The 12,890-nt window shown below is 30.0% G+C and overlaps 1 protein-coding gene across 1 annotated transcript; it reads right to left on the bottom strand.

Annotated features, from left to right (window-relative positions):
- Positions 1-3,026: 3,026 nt before the first annotated feature.
- Positions 3,027-4,331, bottom strand: LOC109598495 (prisilkin-39). Its single transcript, XM_020014407.2, has 2 exons — positions 4,178-4,331; positions 3,027-3,712 (listed from the first exon to the last, which is right to left on the bottom strand). Exons 1-2 carry the CDS (start codon positions 4,193-4,195, stop codon positions 3,212-3,214), a joined length of 519 nt encoding a protein of 172 aa, XP_019869966.1. The 5' UTR covers positions 4,196-4,331; the 3' UTR covers positions 3,027-3,211.
- Between the last annotated feature and the right edge of the window lie 8,559 nt (positions 4,332-12,890).

The following is a 12,890-nucleotide window of genomic DNA, read 5'->3' as shown; positions in this document are numbered from 1 at the left end:
TTTCTTTTCATCATATTATATATATTATATTTGCACCACTTTCTACACCTTTCTATACTCGTAAACATTGAAATTGTAAGCCATTATATTTTATAACATTGTTCATTGTCTTCATTTGAACATATTTTTTGTCTGCACTCCAAGAAAATTCCGGTATATAAAACAAGCCAACATCCGCGTTGATTATGACCCCACGATAACGACCGACAATTTAAATACAAGACGGAAGTAGGTTAAAGGTAGCGGTGCATGTGTACGATGCGGCATAAAAGGCAAGAAACGTGAAAGTGAAGATACTGGCCGACGAGGAATGATCTTCCTCCGGGTGGCACATCATCCAACGGCTTATAAACATTCGAGCAATTCGATTTCTCTGCCATAATTGCTACTTATTAATGGACATGCAGATGGTCCGATATTGTCGACTTTATCGCTCTTGATACTGTTCAGCTGAATTTTATTTATCACTCGGGGCTCATCGGTTTCTCCTCAAGTCTCCACAGAAAATTATCTTTCATACTATTCTTAATATACTTAGAATGGAACTGCACAGTTTTTGGAGTATTTTTAAAAACTTTACACACTCGTAAATCACGTTGATTGATGTATCCTTTAAGATTGCGCATTGATTAGCGTCAGTGTCCGAGAGCATCATAAAATCGTGCTGGCCTACATCTCCGCTCCTTTCTCTGCGTCTTCAAAGGCGACTTTGTTCGGTGATTCGACCGGCGAAATAGAAATTTTCTAATTCGTTTCGCGGACTCCTCGGACCTAATGACACAGTAAATGGAATCAATCGAAAGGAACCGTACTCGATCCGGTACCACGTCTCCGATGTTTATCTTGTTGGACGTATTGTATGTTGCCTGCGTCCGTCAAGAAATTATCTATTCTGCGGTTTATTGTGGTCGTAAATTAATCGGTTAATGCGATTACTGAAAACCGTATAACGACTGTGCAAAAAACTTTATTTATACGGTGTATTAACATACCGTTAAACACCACAAACTCTTTCTAACTTTTGTCTTCCTCCATTTTATGCCTTGGCATATTCACATGATCAATTATTTCCTTACACCTTCCTTATATCTAAATATTACGGAGATTATATTGAAAATTAGACAAATAAATTGAGTAAACAAGTTAGAATTTAATGTGAAACTACCACAGCTCCATAAAATATGTTACAATCAAATATATAAAATAAATGCTGTCATTAAAATATAATGGCTATATTTATCTTCAACCTGAAACTAACAGATGTCACAGACATGTTACACGCTGTTAAAGGCCCATTAAGTGATTAATTTATGAAGATAAAAAAATGCGAAGCATTCCTGATGATTCTTTGCAGATGACCTGTCTTAAATTTGCATCCAATGCCATTGTTGTTTGGCGTCTTTGTTTGGGAGGATTTAGTAATTCAAATGATTTACACCGTAATTTGAAGAACAGTAAACCAAACTATTCATAACAGTTAATAGCAAAATACGCATTGTTCTTGAATAATGGTGAATACCAGAGACATTCGTCTTTGTATAATGTGTTAATTAAGTGAAAACAAGAAAACTTTTCTTTAACGTGCCCATTTTTAGTGTCCTTATATAACTTTTCTAGATGAATAGGATTCATTTATTATCCATAAAAAGCAATAAAACAGGATGTGTTTACATGTATGTGAAAGTGATTTGGCTAGGCGAGCAACGATTATGTCAATAATCATTAGATTGTTTTGGCATATATGGGATGCACAGGAAGCAACTTTAAGGTGCGCCCAACATTTTAATTGGATTTACCTTACTTTTATCCATTAATATTTAATGGAAGCCTGGAAACAGACAAGTTCCCTGTACATCTATGGTATTTATATTTACTTAAATGTCAATGTACTTGATTTTTAACATTATTTTAATTGTTTGCATCATTCTCATCATTAATTTCAACAATACTTAGACTTTTTGTACCTTCAATTATTACATTTATATATATATATATATATTATATATATATATATATACCATATATCAGATCCATTACTTTTCGACGAAAATCAGCTATGAACCCCCACTTTCAAAACAGTAATAGATATTAACGTCAAACTCATTTCCGGCTTACCTGGAGGCTTTTAACGAAACTACTGCATTAGTAAAATTTTACCTGATTTCAAAATGCTCTCAAATGTACAGCTGTAACTCACCCTCTAGTTTCGGGATTTTATTCTTAAGGTCTAGTTTTCGGGTACTTCTTAAAACGCCCACAGACATTTAGTTTGTTGGTCTAGTAACCGAGGTTACCAGCCAAATCAACAACTTTTTTTGTCTGAATTTATAAACAAAAGAAGGACAAGCATGTCGGTGACGCGAACCCATAAGATTTTCCCCTACCAAAAAGTGTCCAACGCGGCTAAAAAAGTTTTCACTACGATAATGCTGAACATATAAATTTATTGTTGCACCGAAACAAGTCCAATAAATAATAAATTCAAATGAGGCAATAAATTGATGTAGTTAAGGAAAACGCATAAAAGAGAAATTTAATTGGAGCATTATATGTTGTGTGTGTTTTTCTTGCCGCCAATGCTCAATTCAACAATTGAACGATGTTCAAGATGTAGCAATATTTGTTTTTCAAACGAATAAAAATAAATAAAACTTTCTAATCATTTGCCATTTGCACCTAACAAACGCTGCCGTTAATTTTCCTTCACTTTCATATTTACATACCGGTGAAACAATTTTTAATTGGACGTGTGCATCCACGATTGCGTTTATCTCTTCACCGTAATTCTATAAAATTATTTTTATATAAGAAATTTATGTAAACCTCGTCGGTTTCCCAACTGGCTCTCGAATAACAATGAAAAACTTGCTACATTGTTTTGATGCAAGCATTTTTATAAATTACGTACTTTTACCCAAACAAGGACGTTCTTCGTGAGATGGTGTTTCTAAACTTTCACGGGGGAGAACGCCTTTGTTCGGCCAAATTAGCTATTGGGATTTTTTGGGTAAATAATAAGATGTAAATACGGTGACAAATGTATTTTTTTAACATAACCTACAAAAAGCTTTATACAAAAATAAAAATAAATTTAATGCATGGTGTTGTTGATCACTCGAGATGTTGGGATGCATCATGGACCCGTGTGTATGATGGAATGTGATGTTGTTACACTTAATCAGTTCTTTGTTCGCTAGTCGGTGGCCCTTGTTTAGTAAGGGGCGCCGTAAGAGCCGGATGGGCGGGAGCTTGGGCCGCTTGGGTATCCGCCGAAAGATGGTCCTTGGGATACTTGGTGGTATTGAGCTACTTGGATGGCTTGTTTGATTCCTTCAAGGTCGATGCCTACGACACGGGTGCTGTAGCCTGGGACTCCGTAGGATGAAGATGGTACTCCGTATTGAGGGGAGGGAGCTCCGTAGCTGGAGCTGATGCCACCGCCACCGTGAGAGGAAACGGAAGCTGAGTTCTGTTCTTCCTTAAGGAGGATCTGACGAACCTGTTCCAAAAGGGCAGGGTCTACAGAGGCTCCTTCAGAGGTCTGGTAGCCAGAAGACACGGCTGTGTATCCACCACCTCCGGACAGTCCACCGCCCAAGGAGTAACCTCCGCCACCGCCGAGGGAGAATCCGCCGCCTCCGCTTGGCCTGCTGTAACTGTACCCGGATGGGGGTTCAGCCACCGCTACGGCTGCTAAGGCGAAGGCGAGAACCTGCAAACAAAAACAGCTCTTTTAGTCACATCTTCCTCCATTTCCTCAGCGTTTGACGGTTTCGGCCCCAATTCAAATGATTATTGGCACCTTAGTGTTGAAATTGGGGCGAAACCAGCCAAACCTACAAACAGAATTTAAGTAAATTAGCATTAATAAATTCCACATCTAATTGTTAACCATCGGAGCGTTCCGCTTAATACAAAGTACTACTGGATAATTTAGAAAAGACCGGAGACACATCTTGCTTTCTAACGGTAAACTTTCCCATGATGTCATATAGGAAGCAATTAGCAATGCAAAGGGACCATCATGAGTGGTCGGAAGTTTAAATGAAATGATAAGCACTGAAATTATCACTGTTATCCCACTGAAGGATCACAAAATCACACACAGTAGCACTTTGCAATGAACTCGCGTAATCCAAGTGATCAAGTATTTTTTTTTGTATAAAACACCACTTACCACGGTGTATGAATTCATGATGCTTGAGTTGACTGGTCGAGTGGTGACTGTGCCGACTGTCAGATGTCTGGTGCGTTATATACTAGCACATCAAGAGGGGGTGGGAAACAAAACGTCTTCAGAAGATGCCATCTACTTTCACACATGTACCGAGAAGTCTCGGGAGGCGATGGGTCCTGCCAAATTTAATTGTGCTGGAGGTCACTAGGTTGTGAATGTAAGTTAACACATTTAACCGTGGTAACGATTAGGACCGGAGATTTCAATCGATGAACCATCGACGAACCTTACAACGATAAATTTTTAAATTTCACTGGTAAAATATATGATGCGACTATTTTATAATGTCAATTAAATAAAATGTTTTTCAAATATTGTTTAAATAATTAATTTTTTGAAATTTTTATCTTATTTATCCATTTTATTTGATTTATTATATTTTATCTAAATTTATAAGTTAATTGTAATTTGAATTTTTAATACACAATTTGAATATGATACTTATACGAAATATTAAAATGACTGTTATTTTTTATTTTTATTAAATAATATTAAATAAAACATGCTGATTGAATTATTTTTGTGCATTGTTATATTCCAGATAGTATATTTGTTCCTCTTAATATATTAATTTATTAATTAAGACAGTTTTTTGATTTTTTTTACCAGTTTACAATGTGAGTTATATAAATTTTAAAACTTGTTAATATTTTTATTTCTAAATATATATTGCTTGGAATTTTTGTCTTTTTATCCATTTTATTTGATTTTTTGATTTTACAATGTGAGTTAACTAAATTTTAAAACTTTGTTAATATTTTTATTTCTAAATATAATTTTTTTGGAATTTTTACCTTATATATCCATTTTATTTGATTTTTTATGTTTTATCCAACTTAAGTTAATTGTAAATCAAATTTTTAATAAACATTTATTTGAACATGATATTAATGAAGAATGTTAAAATTTACTGTTATTTTTATTCTTTATTGAATAATATTTAATAAAACATGCTGATTATATTATTTGTCTTGCATCGTTATATTCCTTACAGAATATTTGTCCTTTTTAATGAATGAATTAATTTAGATAGTTTTAATTCAGTTTAAGAATTATGATTTAAGCCACTTTATATTTTACAAGATGTGTTATCTAAATTTTGAATTTTTGTTAATATTTCAGCTTCAAAATTTATAATTTCTTAAAATTTTTTATCCATTATTTGATTTTTTAGGTTTCATCCAATTTCATAAGTTAATTATAAGAATTTCTAATAAGCAATTTTATTTTAACATGATATTTTTGTGAATGAGGTTAAAATCTACAGTAATTTATTATTTTTTATTAAATAACATTAAGTAAAATATCAAAAAATTATTAATTTTATTTATTAATTTTACTATATTTAAGAAAATAATATATTTTTAAATATCTTAAATATTCTTTTAGTATACTGTATATTCACATAATTTTTTAAACTAACTTTTTAATTAATGATTTTTTTAATGTGTCTGCTGTTTTATAGGTGTGTTTCTCTTTTATTTGAGTTTATATTTCTTAATAAAAAATATTATATTTGATAATTAATTGTCAGAAATATGAAAATATTTTGAAAAAGTTTATTTTATTAATTATTTTTAAGTGTTTTTATGTGTTTTTATCTAAATTTTTATATACGTATATTCAATTCAATAGTTTACTACTTAAGTTTTTTAACAGATACAAGTTAGTTGTTAAACTAATTAGTTTTTTATATTGATCATACAAGAAATTTTCTTTCTCTCTAGTAATTTCATTTCTAATTATTAAATTATAATTTATTTAATTATATATTTAAAAAACATTTATAGATTCATTTTAAAAATTATAAACAAAATTCATTAAATTAAAAAAAGTGTTTTTATTTGTTTTTATCTAAATTTTTATATACGTATATTCAATTTAATATTTTATTATTTAAGTTTTTTAACAGATACAACTTAGTTGTTAAACTAGTTTTATATATTGATCATACAAGAAATTTTTATACATCCTCTCTAGTAATTTAATTATTAAATTATAATTTATTTCATTATACATTAAAAAAACATTTATAGATTAATTTTAAAAATTATAAACAAAGGTCGTTGAGTGAAAATAATAATATCCATCAATATTTCGAACTAACCTTCAATTATTTTAATAGAAATCCTCCAGAATTAATTTATTATACCATTTCAACATATTCACACATTTTTAAACAATCAGAGTTGACAAATTCTAAATAATAGTAGGAGTAAATGTGAAACATCACGTACAGTATACAACAAAATTGCATAGTAACATGTTAATTTAATAAAGTAATGGGTTTTTGGTGTTACATTTGTTTGTACAGACAATTGAATTTACGTGGGATTTTCCTTAGTTCAAGCTTATTTCCGCGTATTTGAACTGTTTTCTAAACTAAAACCCATTCTATTTTTTTTTGCATCGTCCGTAGCATAAAAAATACTGTAATATTTTTGGGATTAGTGTCGAGATTAATGTTAAATTGCTAATTGATTAAATGGTGCAAGAATAAATTTGAATAACTCTGCATGGATATTAACATAAATCTAACTTTGTTGAATTGATTGACATTTACTTCTTCATAAAAATTGCACTTGCAAATTATATTTAAAGTTATACTTTAGTTAGTGTTTGTTATTTTAATCGGGTTTTTCACGAGATGCTTCGAATGTAAATAAGAAGACATCTGGTATTTATGATCAATATAATAATAGAAGCACATATTTAAAATTCCCAATAGATATTGTTGTGCTACTTATCTAGTGTAGGTATTTTACAGATGTTTGCTTATGGCAGTTAACATAATATTTGTTTAAAACTTTTACTACATTTAATGTAAATATTCATGACAACTTGAAATGCACATCGGAAATTCGTAATTGAATTAATATGCTCATTTTATAAAGGGAAATAAATTTAAATTAATTGTATATAATTAAACAACAATACAATTATATAAATGTTAATTGTATCAAAAATTTATACTTCATATATTCACATTAAAATCTTAAAACGTGACTAATTAACTCGGACGAAATAGACAATTTGATGATGTGAACCTTGAATCAGCACAGCTTACGTCTATTGTTAACCCCAAAATTAAAATTTCACAACTTGCCTTTTAAATGGCAATATTCGATTAATCGATACTCGACTTATTTCTTTTCTCCTCATAATTATTGGTTATGGTACAAATTCGATTACAACTTAAATTTGATCAACAACAAAAGTTTTCACAGAAACTATTATATCACTGATTATTGCAACATCCTCAGTTCTGTTCTGAGCTTCTTTTTTTTTCGCGGAATAATGATCATTTTAATTGCAGTTGAAACATTATCTCTCTGGCCGTTTTTTTTTAATGTTCATTACAAAACCCAAAGATCCAGTGTTAACACATTGGAATTTCATATTCATAGAAAATGCTAATTTGCGTGCACTGTTGCAATGTTATAATTTAAAGGCGAACGCTATTTTTTGGCAATTATCTATTGTAAGCGTTTCCATAGTGCTAATTAATATTCATAATCCACGTTCCGATGTCGCATGAAAGTATGAAAATTTTAATGGATTTGAAAGTTTGCTCACTAAACTCTCTTCAAATATGTTTCGAAATATGATATCGGTGGGTGTATGGATTCTTTAAATGATTAGTACCTAGTATTTAATTACGATGGTTTACAAAACTCTTGAAATGTAGAAACTATCTTTTACATTTTTTGAGTATTTAAAGTGTACTTGACATTTATTCAGCTTATTGTAACGAATTATTGCTCACCAAGTTGGAATTCACAAGCACCTCTTTCTACATAATGTAAAATCTTTAATAATATCTGTTCTTTCAGTTATATATCTCTGATCTCTTGATTTTTTGTTAGGGTGATTAGTGTTCTAATTATTGGAAATGCTTATTACTATTAATGTTAATTAAAAAACACCAAACGTTGTGATAAAAAGAACAGGAAGACAAAATATGATATAAGCTCTTAAATCTGGGTATTTTTTATTTGTATGAACTGTCTAAACTGATTAAGTGGCTAATTGAAATGCTCAATTACATGGGAAGTATAATTTCAATAGTGTCTACTCCCTGAAAAACAAATATAAGATGTTACCAAGAGGTTTAAGTGAATGAGATGTGTCAAAATAGTTTATAGAATATTTTTAATGAATAATTTCACTTAGGGGAATTCCACATAGTTGTTACCAAATTCTTGAGCCAATACAAATGTTCCAAATACTTTAAGATTGGTGTCCTATAGTTACCATATTTAATATTCATTCATTCTAAGACATATTTGTACCAAGAAATTATCAATTTCGACCTCCAGGTTCAAATAAACAATTAAATATTCATTAATTCTTCAGCCATTTAGTTTTATTCCTACATAATCTAGGAAGAAATGGAAAATAAGGTGAAAAGTTTCTCCAACACATGAATGAGATATATAGGAGATATTAAAGCTTCAGGAACGAGCAGATACAGTTGAATATACATCATACATTTTGTATTTTGTCTAGTTATAGGAATGTATGTTCTGTTGGGCACATAAATGCTTATTATTATTATTATTATTTGTGTTGAAAAAACAAAACGCGACAAGAAGAACAAAATGTCAATGTGTGGTATAATCTGCTAAATGTGGCAATTTATATAAACTGTCTAAATTGATTTAAAAAGGCTAATTGAACTACTGTGTAACCTCAATTCTATGGGAAGTATAATTTTAATAGTGTCTATTTCCTGAAAAACAAGTTTATATGAATAAGATATTTCAAAATAGTCTGCATTATATAATGAGAATTTATTTAATGAATATTTGATATTTCACTCAGGGGGATTCCAGGTAGTTGTTACTAAATTCTTGAACCAATACAACTGTACCATTTACTTCAAAAAGATCAAAGCATTGCTACAAAGATACAAAACAATTGGTATTCACTAGTTACAATGTTTTAATTAATATTCATTCCTTCTATGACATATTCATATAAAAAATTATCAATTTAGATTTTCAGGAACAAATAAGACAATTAAAGGTTCATTGTCCCTTCAGCCAATTGGTTTTATTCCTACAAAATTTAAAAGGAGATGAAGAAGAAGGTGAAAGATTTCATCGACACATGAATGAGATATAAAGAAGATATCAAAGCTTCAGGAACGAACACATGTTGTTGGATATAAATCATACATTTTGTATTTTGTGAAGTTATTGGAATGTACGTCCTGTTGGGCTCATAAATGATTATTTTCATTATTATTCATTTAGTTTTCTTCCTACAAAATCCAGAAAGAGATGAAGATGATGAATAAGATATAAAGAAGATCAAAGCTTCAGGAATGAGGACATGTAGTTGGATATACATCATACATTTTGTATTATGTGTAGTTATTGGAATGTATGTTCTGTTGGACTCATAAATACTTATTTTCATTATTATTCATTTGGTTTTCTTCCTACAAAATCTAGAAGGAGATAAAGAAGAAGGTGAAGGGTTTCACCAACACATGAATGAGATATAAAGATCAAAGCTTCAGAAATGAGGACATGTAGTTGGGCTTATAAATGCTTATTTTCATTTTAATTACTTTTGTTACTCATGAATCAGCAACACAAATATTCTTTCCATTATAACATTTTCCTTCCTTGTCCAATTTTGTTTTGCCAAATCTTGAAATGCTTATAATTGAATAAATTAATGATTAAAAAAGTAAAACTTAGGGTACTGAAATTATTAGTTGTTGAAATGGCCCAGGTGACTGACAGTTATCATAAATTGTATGAATCAAGCTTTCCACTGCAACAAGTCGGTTATTTTTATCACTACACAACAGAATTTACTCACCTTTCTAACGAATTACTATTCATCTCAATTTTCGCTTCAAATACAAAAAAAAATGTACCGGTTTTGCATAATATATATATTTTAATTTGCAATTATATGACTTAAAACAATAGCGTTAATTTTCAACATAACATTTTTTTTTCTTAACAAGTGGACATTAAGTTCGAAATTAGCGGTTGTCTAAAGAACTAACAATAAAAATTTGAATACAATAGACGAAAATGGTTTACTTATGGTGGTGCATTTCTGATACGTTTCAAACAATCAAATTTCCAACCTCGGTTGATTAATTGTCGAGATAAATTTTAATTATCGCCTTTCTACCCAGGTTTTATAATAAACGAAAAATAATATTTTGTTACTTGTACACAATTAAATTGTGGTTAATTTTTGTACAAACAAAAACGGAATATTTTATTTATTGCATAATGAATCACTGAACATGGATTATGCACGGTCCACTATTCTTGAATCAAGTTCGGTCTTACGAGGTGAACGTTTTGATAAAATTGCTTTGAATAATTTATTCTGGATGTTGGTTATGTAAAAATGCACCACGGTTTTATAATTTTATTGTTTGGTAACTTTATAATGGCTATACGTCGTTAATTACCTTAGGTTTAATGTTAAGTTAACTTGTTGACAAGTTTTATTAATGGTTCAAACATTGTATTAAAAAATACTATTATTAACCAGCAATTAATTTGTGATAATAACAATTATTGCAAGCACTTAATTTAATGTTTTTAAAGAGATACTACAATATAAAGTAATTATTTTCTTATTGATGTAAGTGTATAATGGGTTGGTATTTTGTGAGAAGTATTCAGGTCAGGCAAATCTTTTTCTGCACAAGGTTAAATTAACAGTTTTGAGTTCAAATCGAAAGTACAGTTATTTTATGAAATAAATATTCTTAAATACTATAACATTAATTAATAAAAAAGGTGGATTTGCAGGTCGGGTTGCAGTGGAGATGAAAGATTTATCTACTGTAACCAAGGAGCATCTCGAACAACGGTTTCAGTGCACAACTTAAAACCAGTAATTCAGTTACGACTTAACTTAAATACTTCAATTTTAAAGCCCTCTCCAAATTTTCAACGAGAGGGGAATTAATATATAAGGTGAAGATGATTAAGCCCACGGTTTAGAAAGGTGGACGACGAGTACTTTGCGCACTCACATTACAAAATAAATTGGGTCTATTGGTAAATCGACCGTTCAATTCGGATTGCTCATAATGCGGATCGCAAAAATAATAACGCTTATGTAGGCCACGACGATAATGCACACGAGATTTCGTCTTCTCACGGATGATGTATCTTTGTGCGCCGACTCTTGATTTGGAACGGATCGTATAATAATTGCTAACGGCTAAAACTGGATTAATACCGAGATGTTACTTTTACTTGTTCCACTATTCCAAAATGGGTATTACGCATCTTTTTAATGGACGCAGCTCCGGATTGATGTGCTGAAAAGTAAAAGTTTTATTTTCGTTTGATCTTTGCTCTGGAGCAAGTAGAAAAATATAATATTTTAGTCTAAATTTAATCGACTAATTAAAAGTTGATTCGAAAGTCTTAAATTAATTAGACAATGACGCCAATTAGACAGGCACAAGTCACTGTTAATTGTCAACAGTTTTTTTAATTAAATCCTCACACAGATACAAATAATAAATATTGGAAAGTTTTATTACGTATCATAATTGAATTAATTATTGGTGGAGGCGCCAGTATAACCGACAGTTTTTACTGCGATTTCTGATGGATGTGTTCGTTCCGGTTTCCGTTGACATTTACGTTGATACACACCTATTCGGAAAGGAATTTGATCTTAATTTGGTTTCTTTTAATCGTTTTTTTATTTTAATTAGGTGATTCATCCATTAATTTCTCTGGCAATCGAACGATTCAATCGATTTCATTTTCGATCGACTTGTTATATATCACTTTGATGTTTATTGATCCAATTAGATTTGTTAATTATTTTTATGTATATAAATAAATATTTAAAGAATACAATTTTTAAATGATATCTTCTAATTTCCTATTAAAATTGATAATAACATATATAATAACAATAATCTTTTATAATATGTATTTATACAATAACTAGACTAAATACAAAATGAGCTGCAAATTATATAAAACTAGTTTCTAAAAGAAAAAAAAATAATTATAAGCATAATTCAAATAAACTGAACCAGTAATTATTATAATAAACAACTTAAGAGAACATTTATTTAAATTTACTGCTATATTTCTATATATATGTTTCCTCCTTTTTAACCATGTTAAGAACTTCGACTTTTAAACATTTTTTTGTTGAAATCTTCTAGTACAAAATACCTTCAATAGTCCATTGTCTTATTATTTGTCTTATAAGTTTTTTTGTTTTTCAACACAAATAATGATAAAAATAAGCATTTACGTTCTCAACAGAAGATACATTCCTATAATTACACAAAATACAAAATGTATGATGTATATCCAACTACATGTCCTCATTGCTGAAGCTTTGATCTTCTTTATATCTCATTCATGTGTCGGTGAAACCCTTCACCTTCTTCTTCATCTCCTTCTAGGTTTTGTGGGAAGAAAACCAAATGAATAATAATGAAAATAAGCATTTATGAGCCCAACAGAACATACATTCCAATAACTACACAAAATACAAAATATATGATGTATACCCAAATACATGTCCTCATTCCTGAAGCTTTGATCTTCTTTATATCTTATTCACGAGTCGGTGAAACTCTTCACCTTCTCCTTCTAGATTTTTTAGGAAGAAAACCAAATGAATAATA

This window comes from Aethina tumida, chromosome 3 (assembly GCF_024364675.1).
Source record: "Aethina tumida isolate Nest 87 chromosome 3, icAetTumi1.1, whole genome shotgun sequence".
In the NCBI taxonomy this organism is placed as follows: domain Eukaryota; kingdom Metazoa; phylum Arthropoda; class Insecta; order Coleoptera; family Nitidulidae; genus Aethina; species Aethina tumida.
Note: the sequence above shows the minus strand (reverse complement) of the source record. Positions and strands in the feature narration are given on the sequence as shown.